We start from the raw sequence: 17,060 nt of genomic DNA on the forward strand, positions 1-17,060 counted from the left end.
TTCGGATTTCTCGCTCACTAGCTGGCCAAACCAGGAAATATTGCTGCGTTCTCTCCATAGTCTTCCATATAATTTTGTATTCCCTCCCACACGCACACAATGTATCCTATTTTGCGAAATTTTAATTGAGACCTTTGCTCTGTCAGTTTCGTTTATTTCGAGCATCATAAACAGCAAATAAAAAATCTACTATGTCCTGTCGGACAGATACGACGGGACAGTGGAGACTACCAGCGAGTGGCAAGCCGAGAGTTGGGTTCAAATGGCTCTGAGCACTATGCGACTTAACTTCTGAGGTCATCAGTCGCCTAGAACTTAGAACTACTTAAACCTAACTAACCCAAGGACGTCACACACATCCATGCCCGAGGCAGGATTCGAACCTGCGACCGTAGCATTCGCGCGGTTCCGGACTGAAGTGTCTAGAACCGCACGGCCACTCCGACCGGCCGAGAGTTAGGGTCGGACGGGAAGCGTGTCCGGAAGACAGGGGCGCTAAGGAGACCACTCACGTAAAGCGCGAAATCGGGGTTCGAGTCCTGGTCCGGCAAAAATTTTCAAATTTCACCGTTGAATTATTTCAGTGCACAACTGCGGGCGACGTCGGTCCCCCATTTGAATAAAAAATGTTATACAGAGACTTGACTTCGATTTAAAGATCCCATAATTACCCAACAACTTGTCCATGGTTAAGCGACGCACAAATAACAAAATCTGTTGTTTCCTTACGTTGTCGTTCTCACTGTGAAGGTGTTTTATTTGTGTACAGTGGCCAAACATAACCAACTGTTGCTTGAAGTTGGACCACCATCGACCCTCATATTTTAGTACGAAAAGCTCGAGAGGGATTCAAATGACACCTTGCTCAGGACTAAGAGTAATACAAAGGTGTCCACAATCGCTATTTTCAAATTTTATGTATATTTTTTGTAATGAGAGACACATGTAGAACATTAAGTACTTGCTAGCACATCCTAGGTCCGCTGCAGTAAATATTAGTGTTTTTTTGAGGAATGTAATACAAGGTAGCACACAAATAATATTCAGATCGGATAGTATCAGATTAAAAGTATAAGGATGATGGCTCTGAGCACTATGCGACTTAACTTCTGAGGTCATCAGTCGCCTACAACTTAGAAATAATTAAACCTAACTAACCTAAGGATATCACACACATCCATGCTGAGGCAGGATTCGAACCTGCGACCGTAGCGGTCGCTCGGTTCCAGACTGTAGCGCCTAGAACCGCACGGCCACTCCGGTCGGCTATAAGGATGAGAATTTGAGCATGTCAATTAATTAATTAGCGGTAATACTAAGAACAATTGAAATGGCACACTCACTCACAATCAGTATTAGGGAAGTCCATTAGAAGACTTAGCTTTGGTGGAAGGGTTCTGCGAAGATACACTGAATATGTAAAGGAAATCACAAGACACGAGTGCTATCTACCCTCATCATGTAGGCTTGACGACAAGCATTGAGTATGTCCAGACACGTGTTGCTAGGACCTTAATAGGTCGGTGTAAGCCATGTCAAAGTGTAGCAAAAATATTCCTTGGGTGAACTATCAAGTTCTCGCGAAAACCACCTGGGTAAATTTAGAGAACTTTATCTCGTGAGGACTGTACACCTTGCCATCATCGAATATCACACGTAGGTGTCACGACATAAGAGCGATTTGAGCACGTACAGAGACTTGTAGACACTCTCTCAGAACATGAGTGGCGTAGGACAGAAAATCGCAAGCCACTCTACAGCGCACAGCGGAAGGTTCCATCGTGTTAACGTCATCGATTTTCTTTGCGGTTCAGTCCAGGAAACGAGTGTCCATCTCCAGAGATTTCGTCGTCTACGGTACGTTAGTCTCTTCCTTCTTTTCTTGTACTGAATGTGGCTGTCTACATGCCTATCTACATGCTTAAATCTCTCATCTTTTGATACGTGCGAGAGATACATGGGTGATAGTGTAATGGTCGCGCAGATTTACCCAACGGGATCCGTGAGAACTAGATGTGGATGTAGCGTAGCTCTTTCGGGGAACAGTACCTTGACTACATTGTATATTATTAGAAGAGGGTTACTATTCGCATAGATAGTGATGTGCTACGATCTGCAACTGTAAAAAAGGTGTTTGAAAACTCTGCAGCATTTCTCATTCCTAATGCGACTCCGTACCGCGAGGAATGAGCATTTACGACCACTGCTTCACTATCACAAAATATTCCATTTAGGATCCTCTAACATCTACTTAATTTTGGCTGTAGAGGACAAAAGGTGACACTTCTTAAGGATCATAATGTGTATGTATAACAGCTAATCAGTGAAGTGACAACTAGCAGAAAGTTCATGTGCTCGGAAAAGTGGTTTTCGGTTCTCGTTCGCCAACGGAGTCCTCGTTGCAGTCTATGTTCTTTGTCCTTCCACGCTGCAATCGCGGAATTAAAGGAGAACGATGGTAAAACTGTCCTCTGGACATAACCACCTAATTTTTTAGTACATTGTCGTTAATATTTAGTGTTGAAAATCATCTTTCCATTAGTTTTTGTACGTATAGGACATAAAATACGGCGTTAAAACGCATAATAAGTTATAATAAAGGAGGGTGCAATCTGCAGTGATCAGCGTTAAGGAACGCCTCCCAAATCCAAGACTCACTCGCACGCCTCCCTATTAACGCACTACGAGCGAGCTTTTGCCAGTGACTGGCTGCAGCTGAGCTGTGCCCACCACACTCTTCTTTTGAATCATTCACAGAACTTCCCAGCTCTTGCGCTTTGTTAAGTCACTAATCATCCTTCCAGAATTTCTACCCTTCCAGCTTCTGTTCTGTTGGTGTACATGTATCCCAATACGTTTTAAACCAAAATTTTAATTTCGTTTATTTCAAGGAGAATGTGTTGGTACTGGATGTAGATTTGTATCAAGTCTGCGTAAAGTTATCAAAACATAACACTCGCTTTTACGCACCACCCATCTATCACTCCTCCTCCTGCCCCCACCCCTTTCATTTTCCTACAAGCCTTTGGCTTAATTGCAGACTGGAAATGAGAAAAACTGGAAGAGCGAAATGTCAAACTGTAAGGTACATAACTGGAAAAAACATGACAGATTAATGTTAAAAATCATTTTATTTGAAGGACAACAAATTGTCAAAGTTTCACATAGTTTGTAATGTCTGACAGAAGAAGTAATACAAAAGTGTAACAAGTTTCGCATTTAAAAATTATAAATATGAAAATTTAGATATAGACGCTTCATTTCCAATGATTCGCTGAATGTGCTCAGCCTCACCTCACTTATTTCTGAGCAATAACAAAGAACTCGGTACTGGCAACACTGACACAGTGCCCCCCCCCCCCCTGTGGACTAACAACTCTTTTGAGAGTACGTGCGTGGCCCTACCTTGCAGTACTCCTTCCTTTTCCGCGATGCACGTCTGTCCTCCTATTCTTTCTCCCCTCCCTCGGGTATCATGTCTTGTGAACACTAGGGAAATCGAAACTTGTGAAGGTATTGGAAGACTTAGGGATGACGAAAGACAAAAATTAAATCCACATGTGTGTGTCTAAAGGCCGGCACATACGTTTGAGGCACAAAGGGCGACTGGGTAAGGCGTAACTCCCAGCGCCCGGATCGAAAGGTAGGACTGCGTCAGGGCGCTGATGACCTCGACGTTGAGCGCCCGTTAAGCCCCAACACACACACACACACACACACACACACACACACACACAGGACTCGCGCATACCCCTGGTAAAAGCCAGGCCCAGGGAGGGATGGTTGCCTGAAATGTTACCTTCCCAATTGCCGATTGATTCCTGTGTCTGGAGTTCGGGGGGGGGGGGGGGGATGTGACCTCAGGTGTGAACAATCACCTAAGGCAGGTGTGCTCCTCTGTGAGGGCCTCCGGAAGGAAGGAGCATGTCATCGGAGGCGCTGGCAATCGTGGGGGATCATCAATGCATCTCTCCATCAACGCAACCTCTGTCTCACAAACGGGAATGGAATGAGGCCAAAGATAACACGAATCTTCCAGATGCAACTCGCTATCTCGTGGAATCACACATAGGAGGAGGTCAGGACTTTTCCACAGTGAAACTGTTCATCATTCAGGAAGGTGTGCATATAACTGCATGTCCGCCGAAGTCCTGCACTCGTTTGCGCAATGAGACTTTCTTTCTAGAGATAGACATTCCCTTTCAAGCTCAAAAACTGCTTAAAGCTACGCTCCTCCACGGATACCCTGTTCATGTAGAGCAGGGGTGGCCAAGATTTCGAAGCTCGCGGGCCATGCCCGAGCGCAAATGCCAAAGCTCTCAGCCTCGGAGCCTCGGTTCACGTTTCCCCCAGTGCCACGTTGCGCTGTCTGAGAACGAGGAGGGAGAAGAGGGGAAAACAGCGAACGCGCCGAATTTAAATGTCAATAAAGTCCTATTGCATACGACTTATTCCACATTTCTCAGTGACACAGGTCACAAACAAAACCAGTTTTCAGTATGAATTATTTTCGGGGCACTGAAGATATAATTATCTGGTACAAGCTATCGACATACGACAGACGAAGACAATTTCAGAGAGTTTCGCACTCAATTTGCCATGTAATCATAACTCAGTTTCATAAACGAAGGAAGGTCAGTCACACAAACACCATCATCATCATCATCATTTAAGACTGATTATGCCTTTCAGCGTTCAGTCTGGAGCATAGCCCCCTTATAAAATTCCTCCATGATCCCCTATTCAGTGCTAACATTGGTGCCTCTTCTGATGTTAAACGTATTACTTCAAAATCATTCTTAACCGAATCCAGGTACCTTCTCCTTGATCTGCCCCGACTCCTCCACACAAATATGTCGATCAAAATATTGTAGCACTTTTGCAACCTCATTATGAAGACTTGGAAAATGTACCTGAGAAAAGCAATGTAGACCTCCTGGTCAGTTTTAACGTAAAAAGATTTGTAATTAAAACTGAATTACCTTGCAGGTTAGTTAGTTAAATCTGCACATGTACAGGGGTGCTTTGAACTGAAACGGCAAATGGTCTCAAAAGCAGTTCGAAAACAGATTCCAAGATTGACAGTGTGTTCAAAACCTTTATAAAACTATCACTGTCATTCTTGCAAGTACACAATGAGTTCTTCAGACCTCGCGCTTTATTTAACGCCAGTGAGCTTGGGGAATTGGATTGTGTGTCAGAAGGCGTTCCATCCACAACGCGATTTTCTTTTTGAATGCATCCCCATCAAATCAGAAGTTAACCTGCAATGTGTTGCTTTGGGCAGTGTACAGTCAAGTCCACTTAAAATACGAAGTTTGCAATCCATTCCGAATGTTCTAATTTTCGTTCCTGCACTCCTTTTTCTCTCATAAATTCAATAACAGCGAGATTTAAATCGAAAAATCGTTCCAGGCATGCTCCTTGACTTAAACAAGGTACTTCTCAGTAATATATGAACTCTGTACACTCTTTGTTTCCACTGAAACATGGTGCAACTGGAACTGTAATAACGGATCGGACTTCAAAACCTTTACATTTCGTACCACAAATCTCTTACAATGCTCCATGTCTGCAAATTTAGCACAAAATGCTTCATGTACAGAGCAATGAATCCCATTGCGGCGGCGCGGTTCTTTCCGTCCGTTTACGACGTACCTGCACCTACCTGTGAACATTGTCTCAGCAGATCATCAGTAGGGAAGCCGAGCGAAACCTACTGTACTTCGGCGTGAACCAGGCTGCAATTAAAGTCACTAATCTACGTTTCGGGAGAAGTTTTCACACGAAATGAAAGGTTGGAAATTTTGTCCTTAATTAATATATTCTGAAACTTAGGTGAACAAGTATCACTGCCAAGCCCATGCTAGTCTTGACACAGTCACTCACAATCCCTTTCACTCACGTTAGCAAGTTTATGATGTTGCAGTTCCCGAAAACGTAATAGCTACAAAATTACGGATTGTTTTTGATTGAGAATGCTCGCCAAATATTAAGTCTGTCGATACCTAATGCAGTCACAGTTTTTAGTCACCTACCTGCTCAATACGCCACGCTGAATTTGTCTTTTCTCGGCACAAAATTTACTTAAAAATTCCGAAATTTCTACACACCCATCAGAATAATTAGGTCGTCACTTTACCACACTTTTGACGTATGAAACACGGCTAGATCCGGCAACTTATCATTTCCATCGGAACTACTACTACACACGTCCGAACTGTTTCATGGCTAGGCTTCGACTCTTCCCTAGGATACTCTGTCTTCTCTACCAGCAGAGAAAGGCGCGCGAAGAATATTGCTTTACCATTGGTCAGTTCACTCAACAGCCAATAGCAAAACAACATTCTCCCGCGTCAGTCCGCGCTTTTAATCAATAACCAATCGCAAAATAGTAAACCTAACGACTGCAGTTTTTACCGACGTAATTATCTAATATGCTGAAGTTTTGTTTATGCATAAAGTTATTTACTGTTGTTATTTATACCTGAATTAACTTTCCCTTTACCATAAACTTACTTTACAAATCTATTCTACAAAAATAAATTTGTCCACATCAATACTACTTCGAAATGTTCCCACACTAAAAAAAAAAAAAGGTTCAAATGGCTTTGAGCACTATGGGACTTAACATCTGTGGTCATCAGTCCCCTAGAACTTAGAACTACTTAAACCTAACTAACCTAAGGTCATCACACACATCCATGCCCCAGGCAGGATTCGAACCTGCGACCGTAGCGGTCACGCGGTTCCAGACTGAAGCGCCTAGAACCGCACGGCTACACCGGCCGGCTCCCACACTAAATCCCACTACATAATTCGTTAAACAATTATCTTCATATTAACCTTAAACCACACTTACGCATCATTCATACTGCTAAAACACGTTTATAACATTTTACCTACACAAAAAGACATAATAACACTTTATGAAAATACTAGAACAGTTTACGAAAAACACTCTATTACTTTATTGCACTCTAATGGACACAATCGAAACTAAAATCACAGTCCCCGTATCCAATATTGTCCTCTATCGGCTGATACATAAACTACGTGCGTGTCCAGTCTCGCGTCACCATCTGTCACTATCCAGCTCTGAGACACATTTCCCACTTAACCGCCTCCAAGGGAGGATCGGTATACGGCGCTACGCCTCACCATCTCTTACTCGTTTTAAATTTTTGCTGCTTCATTGTCATCTAAAAGTTAAAATTCCTTCTGCTTGATACTGTAATGTCGTTTTGTAGCAAATAAGCAGTACCCATCGCTCTCGAAACCCTGTACAATGTAACCCATTTTTCATCTGTGTTAGTAAGCGCCTATCTTGGGCACGGAACCCAAACCCAGTTGCAGGTTGCGTATCTAGCGGTTTCCAGGGACATAAAAATTTTATTTTCAGTATTTCATATATATAGTGAGCGAATTTAAACATTTAAAATTCTGACGAGATCCAGACATTGATTTAAAGAATCGGGGATTTACCCGTATTGAAGAAACAGGAAAGAAAGCGATAAGTGTGGTGAGTTTATGTAGCCTCGTGAGCGCTACGTGCTGCCCTGCAGTGAGCTCGTCTCTGTGCCCGCAGGATCGGGGCGCGATGCAGCCGGACGACGTGTCGTGCGAGCTGGACCTGGGCGATCCGCCCGCGGAGCTCGTGGAGTTCGCCAGGGAGGAGCTCGGGGAGTCCCCGGACACGAGGGCCGCCGCGCTCCAGGAGCTCAGAGACCTCATCTTTGGTGAGTTCCCGTCGACAACGTACCTGCTGTCTCACATTCGTGCACACCCACACCAGTGAGGCGATGGCTCTACGGACTTCAAGTTGCACTTGGTTTTGAAGGTGTACCGGTATGAAATGAGCGTTAAGATACAAATGTGTTGATTGGGAACATTTGTTGTGAAGAGCCACCGTGGTACAACAACCGCGTTAGAAAACTGCTGCGGAAGCAAAGGGAACTTCACAGCAAACATAAACATAGCCAACGCCTTGCAGACAAACAAAAATTACGCGAAGCGAAATGTAATGTGAGAAGGGCCATGCGAGAGGCGTTCGATGAATTCGAAAGTAAAGTTCTATCTACTGACTTCGCAGAAAATCCTAAGAAATTTTGGTCTTATGTCAAAGCGGTAGGTGGATCAAAACAAAATGTCCACACACTCTGTGACCAAAATGGTACTGAAACAGAGGATGACAGACTAAAGGCCGAAAAACTAAATGTCTTTTTCCAAAGCTGTTTCACAGAGGAAGACTGCACTGTAGTTCCTTCTCTAGATTGTCGCACAGATGACAAAATGGTAGATACCGAAATAGACGACAGAGGGATAGAGAAACAATTAAAATCGCTCAAAAGAGGAAAGGCCGCTGGACCTGATGGGATACCAGTTCGATTTTACGCAGAGTACGCGAAGGAACTTGCCCCCCTTCTTGCAGTGGCGTACCGTAGGTCTCTAGAAGAGCGTAGCGTTCCAAAGGATTGGAAAAGGGCACAGGTCATCCCCGTTTTCAAGAAGGGACGTCGAACAGACGTGCAGAACTATAGACCTATATCTCTAACATCTATCAGTTGTAGAATATTGGAACACGTATTATGTTCGAGTATAATGACTTTTCTGAAGACTAGAAATCTACTCTGTAGGAATCAGCATGGGTCTCGAAAACGACGATCGTGTGAAACCCAGCTCGTGCTATTCGTCCATGAGACTCAGAGGGCCATAGATACGGGTTCCTAGGTAGATGCCGTGTTTCTTGACATGCGCAAGGCGTTTGATACAGTTCCCCGCAGTCGTTTAATGGACAAAGTAAGAGCATATGGACTATCAGATTGTGTGATTAGATTGAAGAGTTGCTAGGTAACAGAACGCAGCATGACATTCTCAATGGAGAGAAGTCTTCCAAAGTAAGAGTGATTTCAGGTGTGCCGCAGGGGAGTGTCGTAGGACCGTTGCTATTCACAATATATATATATATATATATATATATATATATATATATATATATATACGTATGCGAATTGACGCATGGTGCAGGGAATGGCAATTGAATCTCATTGTAGACAAGTGTAATGTGCTGCGAATACACAGAAAGAAAGATCCCATATCATTTAGCTACAATATAGCAGGTGAGCAACTGGAAGCAGTTAATTCCATAAATTATCTGGGAGAACACATTAGGAGTGATTTAAAATGTAATGGTCATATAAAGTTGATCGTCGGTAAAGCAGATGCCAGACTGAGATTCATTGGAAGAATCCTAAGGAAATGCAATCCGAAAACAAAGGAAGTAGGTTACAGTACGCTTGTTCGCCCACAGCTTGAATACTGCTCAGCAGTGTGAGATCCGTACCAGATAGGGTTGACAGAATAGAGAGAGAGAAGATCCGACGGAGAGCAGCGCGCTTCGTTACAGGATCATTTAATAATCGCGAGAGCGTTACGGAGATGATAGATAAACTACAGTGGAAGACTCTGCAGGAGAGACGCTCAGTAGCTCGGTACGGGCTTTTGTTGAAGTTTCGAGAACATACCTTCACCGAGGAGTCAAGCAGTATACTGCTCCCTCCTACGTATATCTCGCGAAGAGACCATGAGGATAAAATCAGAGAGATTAGAGCCCACACAGAGGCATACCGACAATCGTTCTTTCCATGAACAATACGAGACTGGAATAGACGGGAGAACCGATAGAGGTACTCAAGGTACCCTCCGCCACACACCGTCAAGTGAGTTGGCTTGCGGAGTATGGATGTAGATGTAGATGTAGAGCCTAATTTTTTTTTGTTTGGTTGGTATGACATCTGTCAAAGATACTTAGTATACACCAAGTCATGGAACAAACAACATGCCGAATTTTGTACCAGAAAGTGATGATTTGCGGAAAGCATTAATTTTTGTTTTCATTTGGAAAAAAAGGTGCTGCAGGGTCGCATCGAATGCTTGTCGAGGCATATGGTGATCATGCTCAATCAGAAGCTACGTGCAAAAGATGGGTTCAACGGTTCAGAAATAATTATTTTGATGTAAGAAATGAGGAACGTGGAAGACCATCAAAAAAGTTTGAAGACGCCGAATTGCAAGTAATATTGGATGAAGATGATACTTCGAGTCAGAATCAAATGACAGCAATGCTAAATGTTGCACAACAAACAATTTTTGACCGTTTGAAAGCTATGGGAAAGATCCAAAAGTGTGGAAAATGGGTGCCACATAAATTGAATGAAAGACAGATGGAAAACCGAAAAACCATTTGTAAAAATTTTGCTTCAAAGACATGAAAGAAAATCAATTTTGCATCGAATTGTTACTGGCGATGAAAAATGGATTTATTTTAAGAATCCTAAACGGGAAAAATCATGGGTTAATCCGGGACAACCATCAACATCGACTGCAAAACCAGATTGATTCGGCAAGAAGACAATGCTCTGTGTTTGGTGGGATCAGAAAGGTGTGGTGTATAATGAGCTTCTAAAACCCGGTGAAACTGTGAATACTAATCATTAAAGACAACAAATGATCAATTTGAACTATGCTTTGATCGAAAAAAGACCAGAATGGGCCAGAAGACACAGCAAAGTATTTTTTTTTTTTTACACGACAATGCACCTGCACACAAAGCAAAACTGGTTCAGGATACAATCTAAACACTTGGCTACGAGATGCTACACCACCCGCCGTATTTATCAGTCTTGGCCCCTTCCGACTACCATTTGTTTTCATCAATGGGACACGCATTGGCTGAGGAACACTTCGATTCCTACGAAGAAGTCGAAAATTGGATGTCTGATTGGTTTGCTTCAAAAGACGAACATTTCTATTGGCGTGGTGTACAGAAATTGCCAGAAAGGTGGTCAAAATGTATAGAAAGCAATGGTCAGTACTTTGAATAAAATGTTTTTACTTTTCAGTTCAAAATTAGTGTTTCATTTTCACAAAAAAACGCCCATTTCATACCAGTACACCTGGTAATTAGTAAATGTCAAAATGCTTTTGTGAATAACACAGTTAATTGCGTTTTTTGATGTTTTTCTGGTCCTACATGCATATTTGATACAGTAATAGGATGCATTTCTAACTTTTCTGGTTAGACGTTTCCGATATAAAGAGGAGAAGTATGGGATGCGTAAAGACTGTCCTCGTAATTCAGCATTTTCCTTGATCCGGGATGACGATACTGATATTTGGTTTATGTTCTCTTCCCGAAAATGGCGAGAACATGCTTTGCTGTGTTTGGTCGATTTCCAACCTTTCGTTCTCAGAGCGCTCACTCAGAGGGTTTTTCGAGTTGGATTTATAGCAAATCTAAAGTCAAATGACAGAAATAAAACCAATACAGTAAAAGTAAACAGCACAACCAAAATTAATGCATATAAAAGATAAAATAACTTGAACAAATCCACTTACGAATGAAATGATTCTTTTGCAGTTTAGACCACATTATCACAACATTACTTTCATTTTTGATCAAAAGACTTCCACCGGAAGATAATTTTTGGAGCAACTGACATAGCGGACTTCGCCTCAGTCTTTGATGTCATGGCAACTCATTATACCTCCATTCGCCACATTCAGTCATTCATTTTTATCGTGTTTTCTTTGTATTATTTGTGACAAATGACACATGACAACTAGGATGGATTCCCAGAAATATCGATCTTGTGAAATTCAGCTATTGGTCAAGGCATTTTACCACGTTTTTAATTCGTCGCTTCTTGTCATTGCGTCCGTTCCGAACCAACTTTGCAATTGATATTAAACTAACTTCACGATTAGCTCAACACGTGAAATTTTGAACATAGCTCAGAAATGAATTAGAATGCAATATCAACTCGCTTTCTTGTCTGCTGTGTGGTGGAGGGACCTATCTGTAGCCCAATCATTTCTCCCTTTTTCTGTTCCAACACCGAAGGGTGCGTGAGAAGAATGATAGTAATCGTCTGAATCAGCCCTAATTTCTCGAATTTTCTCGTCGTGGTCATTTCGCGAGAGGTATGTGGAAGGAACTAATGTGTTGTCAGACCCTACCCGCCTCTGGAAATTTAAATAAGCAGTATATTCGTTCAGTCAGGTGAACAGAAAGTCAAATAAATCCGAACTTTACCACGTATCTCTGTTGTAATCTCACCAAAATATCTGAAATTGATTGAAAAATATCACCCACACAAGACTAAAATGCAGCCTAATTTAAATACAAATGAACTCTAGCCCCCTACAGATTCCTTACCTAATGCACATAGACATGAATATGTGTGCTTTTGATTTTGTAATAGTTATGAAAATATTTGTAAGATTTAACAGGAAAAACACGGGACGCATGCAAAACATAACCGATGCATGAATAGTTCACCTCCTTACTATTACAAGAATTACTAATTACCTACTGCATGCTCCCCACCCCAATACTCTTCTCGTTTTTTAAAAAAAATGGTTCACATGGCTCTGAGAACTATAGGACTAAACGTCTGAGGTCATCAGTCCCCTATAACTTAGAACTAGTTAAACCTAACTAACCTAAGGACATCACACACATCCATGCCCGAGGCAGGATTCGAACCTGCGACCGTAGCGGTCACGCGGTTCCAGACTGAAGCGCCTAGAACCGTTCGGCCACCCCGCCCGGCCTCGTTTTAAACGTCAAAAATATTTTCATAGCTATTAAAAATTCCTAATCACAAATTTTTGGGACTATCTGTATGGTGGTAAGGAATCTGTATGGCGCTAGCAGGAATTTTTGAACATGTTAGTCAAATTTAAACACGTAGTATAATGAAAATCATTTTCATTTAAGTGATTATTTCGATTTCAGAAAAACGACTGTCTCAGTACCACACCAAAACTTACTAACGAAAGTACGGCTATATAGAACACCAAACTAAATTTGTGAATGTTTTCTTGCTAGGGAAGACGGTGTCATCGACAGATGTAGAAGTACTGTCAGTTGAGCCCCAGGCTAGTGCATTGTAACACTTGCTGTTCATGTGGCATATTAATGACATGGTAAATCATATGTAATACAGGGAGTAAGATTAGAGTTTAACATTACGTTGACAACGCAGTCATAAGACGGAGCACAAGTTCGGATTACGGAAAGATGGGAAAGGAAATCCTCCGTGCCCTTTTCAAATGAAACATCCCGCCATTCGCCTGGAGCGATTTAGGGAAACAATAGAAATTCGAAATCTGTATGGCCTTTATGGCTCGGTATGCAAGCAAATAGTACTTGAAAAAATCTGCACACATATGCGGTCGGACCTTCATAAGACATCAGAGCGATACCACGACTGGCAACTTACTTTAAACTACAAATGTAAAATTGTGCACTTTTTGAGATGCAGGAAAGTAGTATTATAACATTATAAAGATATGTCACACCTGGAATTAGTCACCACTTATAGAAATACCTGGGTGTAACGATTTCTGTGGGGTCACAGAAAGTGGCCATCTTTAGGAAAGGCAGACAGCAGATATAGCACACATAGATACAGAGAAAATGCAATCAATCTGCAGAGTAGACTGTTTACAAATTACTCGTGCGTTCCATTGCTTAAGTATGTGGGACACACTACAAATAGGAGCAGTAAGAGCATATTAATTCACGCAAAGAAGGGCAACACGAATGGTCAAAGGCTTGTCTGACTCGCAGAGGGCCACGGATAAGCAGAAACAAAGAACTTGCAGACAATCGCTATCTCCCAACAGCTTAGCTATAAAATTTGAAGCTCCAGTAGTAAGTGAGGAATGTAGGAACGTACTACACAGCCTTCTATGTTTCACTACCGCAGGGACTGTGAAGACAAGATTATTTATCTACTGCACACATTGAAGCAGACATTCTCTAACACATTGCACAAAGGGAAATACCCTCAACCATGCAGCCCACAATAGTCTGCAGTGTTTAGACGTGGATGTAGAAATACTCTAACCGCACGCAATATAAAAAAAACAATATAACTTTCATTTTTTACACTAAATTTCAAAACAAAAAAAATCCTCTTTCCCTGCCACACTCGCTGAGCAGTAGTGCCGTCTGACCTCGTACTCTGCTAACGAGTGAAAGGCGGGTGCTCAGTGAGCCTTCTTTCCCTTCCTTACCACAGGCTGTAAATTCCGCAGCAATAAACAAGAGTGGTGACAGGCAGTGCCATCGGTATGGGAGACAGCTGGCTGACACTTCAGGATCAGCTCTGCCAGTCACTTCGACGTCAAGCTCTGGCCTTGTTTCGTTCCTTTCTTCCTTGTTACAAGAGGTAACGATGCGAACGATGACCTTAAACTGCAAAATTCGGTGTACGTACTGACTCCAGTCCAGCCGCCATTGTTCCGCATACGTAAGCAGGCAGGGTAAACTGGCCCGTTACGAAACACGACGGGAAACAGCTGTGTAAACTGGAAGAGTTCGGACAGGAGTAGCCAACAAGGTCCAGCAAAGTCAGCTACATAATAAGAGGCGATTTCTTACTGAAGGACACGCTGGACCGCATAACACCAAGAAACTCTGCAATAAGGCAGTGCAGCGTTACACTCGATTGGGATGGAGAAGGAAATTAAGGATATGACGATATATTGTAACTCTACCATGTCGAAGACTTTTTTATTCTACGTGTACATCGTAGCCGGCCGAAGTGGCCGTGCGGTTAAAGGCGCTGCAGTCTGGAACCGCAAGACCGCTACGGTCGCAGGTTCGAATCCTGCCTCGGGCATGGATGTTTGTGATGTCCTTAGGTTAGTTAGGTTTAACTAGTTCTAAGTTCTAGGGGACTAATGACCTCAGCAGTTGAGTCCCATAGTGCTCAGAGCCATTTGAACCATTTTTGTACATCGTATCCTAGGGTGAACTGTAGGAAAAAAGAATTTCGCATAATTTCTCTAGACAGCCAGGATGGCAAAGAGAGCTACTGTCTGGGAACTAGGTGATTCTTTGTTTAGAGTTCAGAATATATTCACCCAGTGCATATGGACATTTGCGAATATGAGATTATGGAGGACCAGATGAATGTGAATGTTTAGGGAAATGAATCAGTGTATCGTATTACCACCCAGTCAGAGTCCGTGAAGGTAGATTTGCACCGATGTCAGTGTTTATTTAGCTGAAGATCAAAATTTCGAATTGAAATTCTTTCTTCTAAGACTGTCAGGGACGAAGCAAATTTATATTAGATTAATGTATTGGTGAGCTTCGTCCACTCCTGGAGAAAATAATTTCGTCTACTCATTTGCGTGCATGATACAATACAAGAATAAAGTCAAAAAATGAAATGGGTTGGTTTGTAGAAATGGAACTTTTCCTTACGCGAAACTCGTAACTTGTCAATACTGTGCTCCAACTTCCATGGTTACGTACACTGTCCTCCATAAGTTTGGAAACGCCACGCTGCGTATTACAATGGAGCAAGATGGAAGTGATCTATGTGAGTTATTGATTAGAATACGGAATAGCAAGCTCAAATAACGGTTAATAATGACAAGTACAGTATTGTACAGTTAATTATTGTACATATATATACATATTGGAACATACTAGTACTGCTCAGTTTTATGTAAATCGACGTTACCTGTCCAAGAAGTTCTACTAGACACGCCAGGTGGCGCGAGTAGACCGCATGGCTATGTAGAGGTACGTTGTTTACATTTCTGTTCACTTGTAGCTGCGTTTACATAAAGGTATAACACGCCGCGAAAGTAATTCAGAACGGCCCAAAAGTGCCAGATTCCTTATGAATAACGGGTAATGATAATCACTTTGCACCAAGAAGGCAATAGCGTCCGACAAACAGCAAAGAAACTGATGATTTCCATCAGCGGAGTTGTCAAAACCATACACCGGCATCGAGAAACAGAATCCTATGGAGATCGTCCTCGCTCAGGAGCACCCAGGAAAATATCAAAACGCCGGGAAAAGTAATTGGTAGTGACCAGTAAACGTAACTGTCCGTGAATTGACTGCTGAACTAAACGCAATACACCGGTGAGTGAGTCAACAGTGAGACGATGCCTGGCACACAACCACCTCCGAGGTTATGTAACAAGAAGGAAACCACTGTTGCGCCCTGTTAACAAGAAGAAGTGGCTTCAGTGGGCTAAGACACACCAACAATGGACAGCGGGGCATTGGGAAGGAGTCTTATTCGGTGATGAATCCAAGTTCGAAATATTTGGAAGTAAACGCCGCCAATTTGTACGCCGTTTACCCCATGAACGCTTGAATCCTCAGTGCATAATTCCAACTGTAAGGCGTGGAGGGAGTTCTGTGATGGTATGGGGATCCTTTGGAAGGAATAAAGTCGGAGGTTCGGTGAAAATAGATGGAAAACTGTACCAAAAGGATTATCATACCATTCTCCAGCGACATGCTAAGACATCTGGTTTGCGTCTGATTGGGAAAGGGTTTCTCTTGCAGCAAGACATCGACACGAAACATACGTCTCGCTTGTGTCAGAACTATGTGAAGTCTCTAGAGTTTCGTGAAATATTGAAAAACACGGAATGGCCTCCGCAGTCCGCTGATTGTAACCCAATCGAGCTGCTATGGGATGAATTGGACAGGAGGATCCGAAAACGGAAAATCATGAGTGGTTCACGATTGTGGGAGGTTCTGCAGCAAGAATGGAGATTAATTCCAACTGAAACCTTGGCAAAACTTACGCAGCGCATGCCGAGAGTGTGCAAGGCAATGATGAAAGCAATGAGTGGCTATTTTGAAGAATCGAAAATTTAATTTTTGCACCTTTCTGTGTATTATTTGAGCTTAGTAAACATTTGGAAAACAACAAAATGCATTTTTATACTGTATTTCTTTTCAATTGTCTATAATTACTAGGTGTTTCCAAAATTATGGAGGGTAGTGTAGATAAGAAAACTTACTAGTAGCAAGTCACCAGATAAAACTTTTTTCATTCCTGTATCTGCCTCCGCAGACCTATAGTGTGCTAGTGAAATGTCATGCTATCCCTATTTAGCCAGTTCTAACTCGGGTGGTGAAAAAAATTTTCACCACTTCTTGTGTGATACGCCTAGGAGAGCTGTGTACATAATACCGTTTCTGCTGATTCACCGACTGTCCCTTCGAT

At 42.4% G+C, this 17,060-nt stretch overlaps 1 protein-coding gene across 1 annotated transcript in view; it reads left to right on the forward strand.

The window, feature by feature from the left end:
- Positions 1-17,060, forward strand: part of LOC126458507 (clavesin-1-like) — a 217,519-nt gene that overhangs the window by 48,146 nt on the left and 152,313 nt on the right. Inside the window, exon 2 of the mRNA XM_050095601.1 lies at positions 7,589-7,739. Within this exon, the coding sequence (XP_049951558.1) occupies positions 7,601-7,739 (139 nt within the window). The 5' untranslated portion in view covers positions 7,589-7,600. The remainder of the gene's footprint in view (positions 1-7,588; positions 7,740-17,060) is intronic.

This window comes from Schistocerca serialis, chromosome 2, assembly GCF_023864345.2.
Source record: "Schistocerca serialis cubense isolate TAMUIC-IGC-003099 chromosome 2, iqSchSeri2.2, whole genome shotgun sequence".
Taxonomy (NCBI): Eukaryota; Metazoa; Arthropoda; class Insecta; order Orthoptera; family Acrididae; genus Schistocerca; species Schistocerca serialis.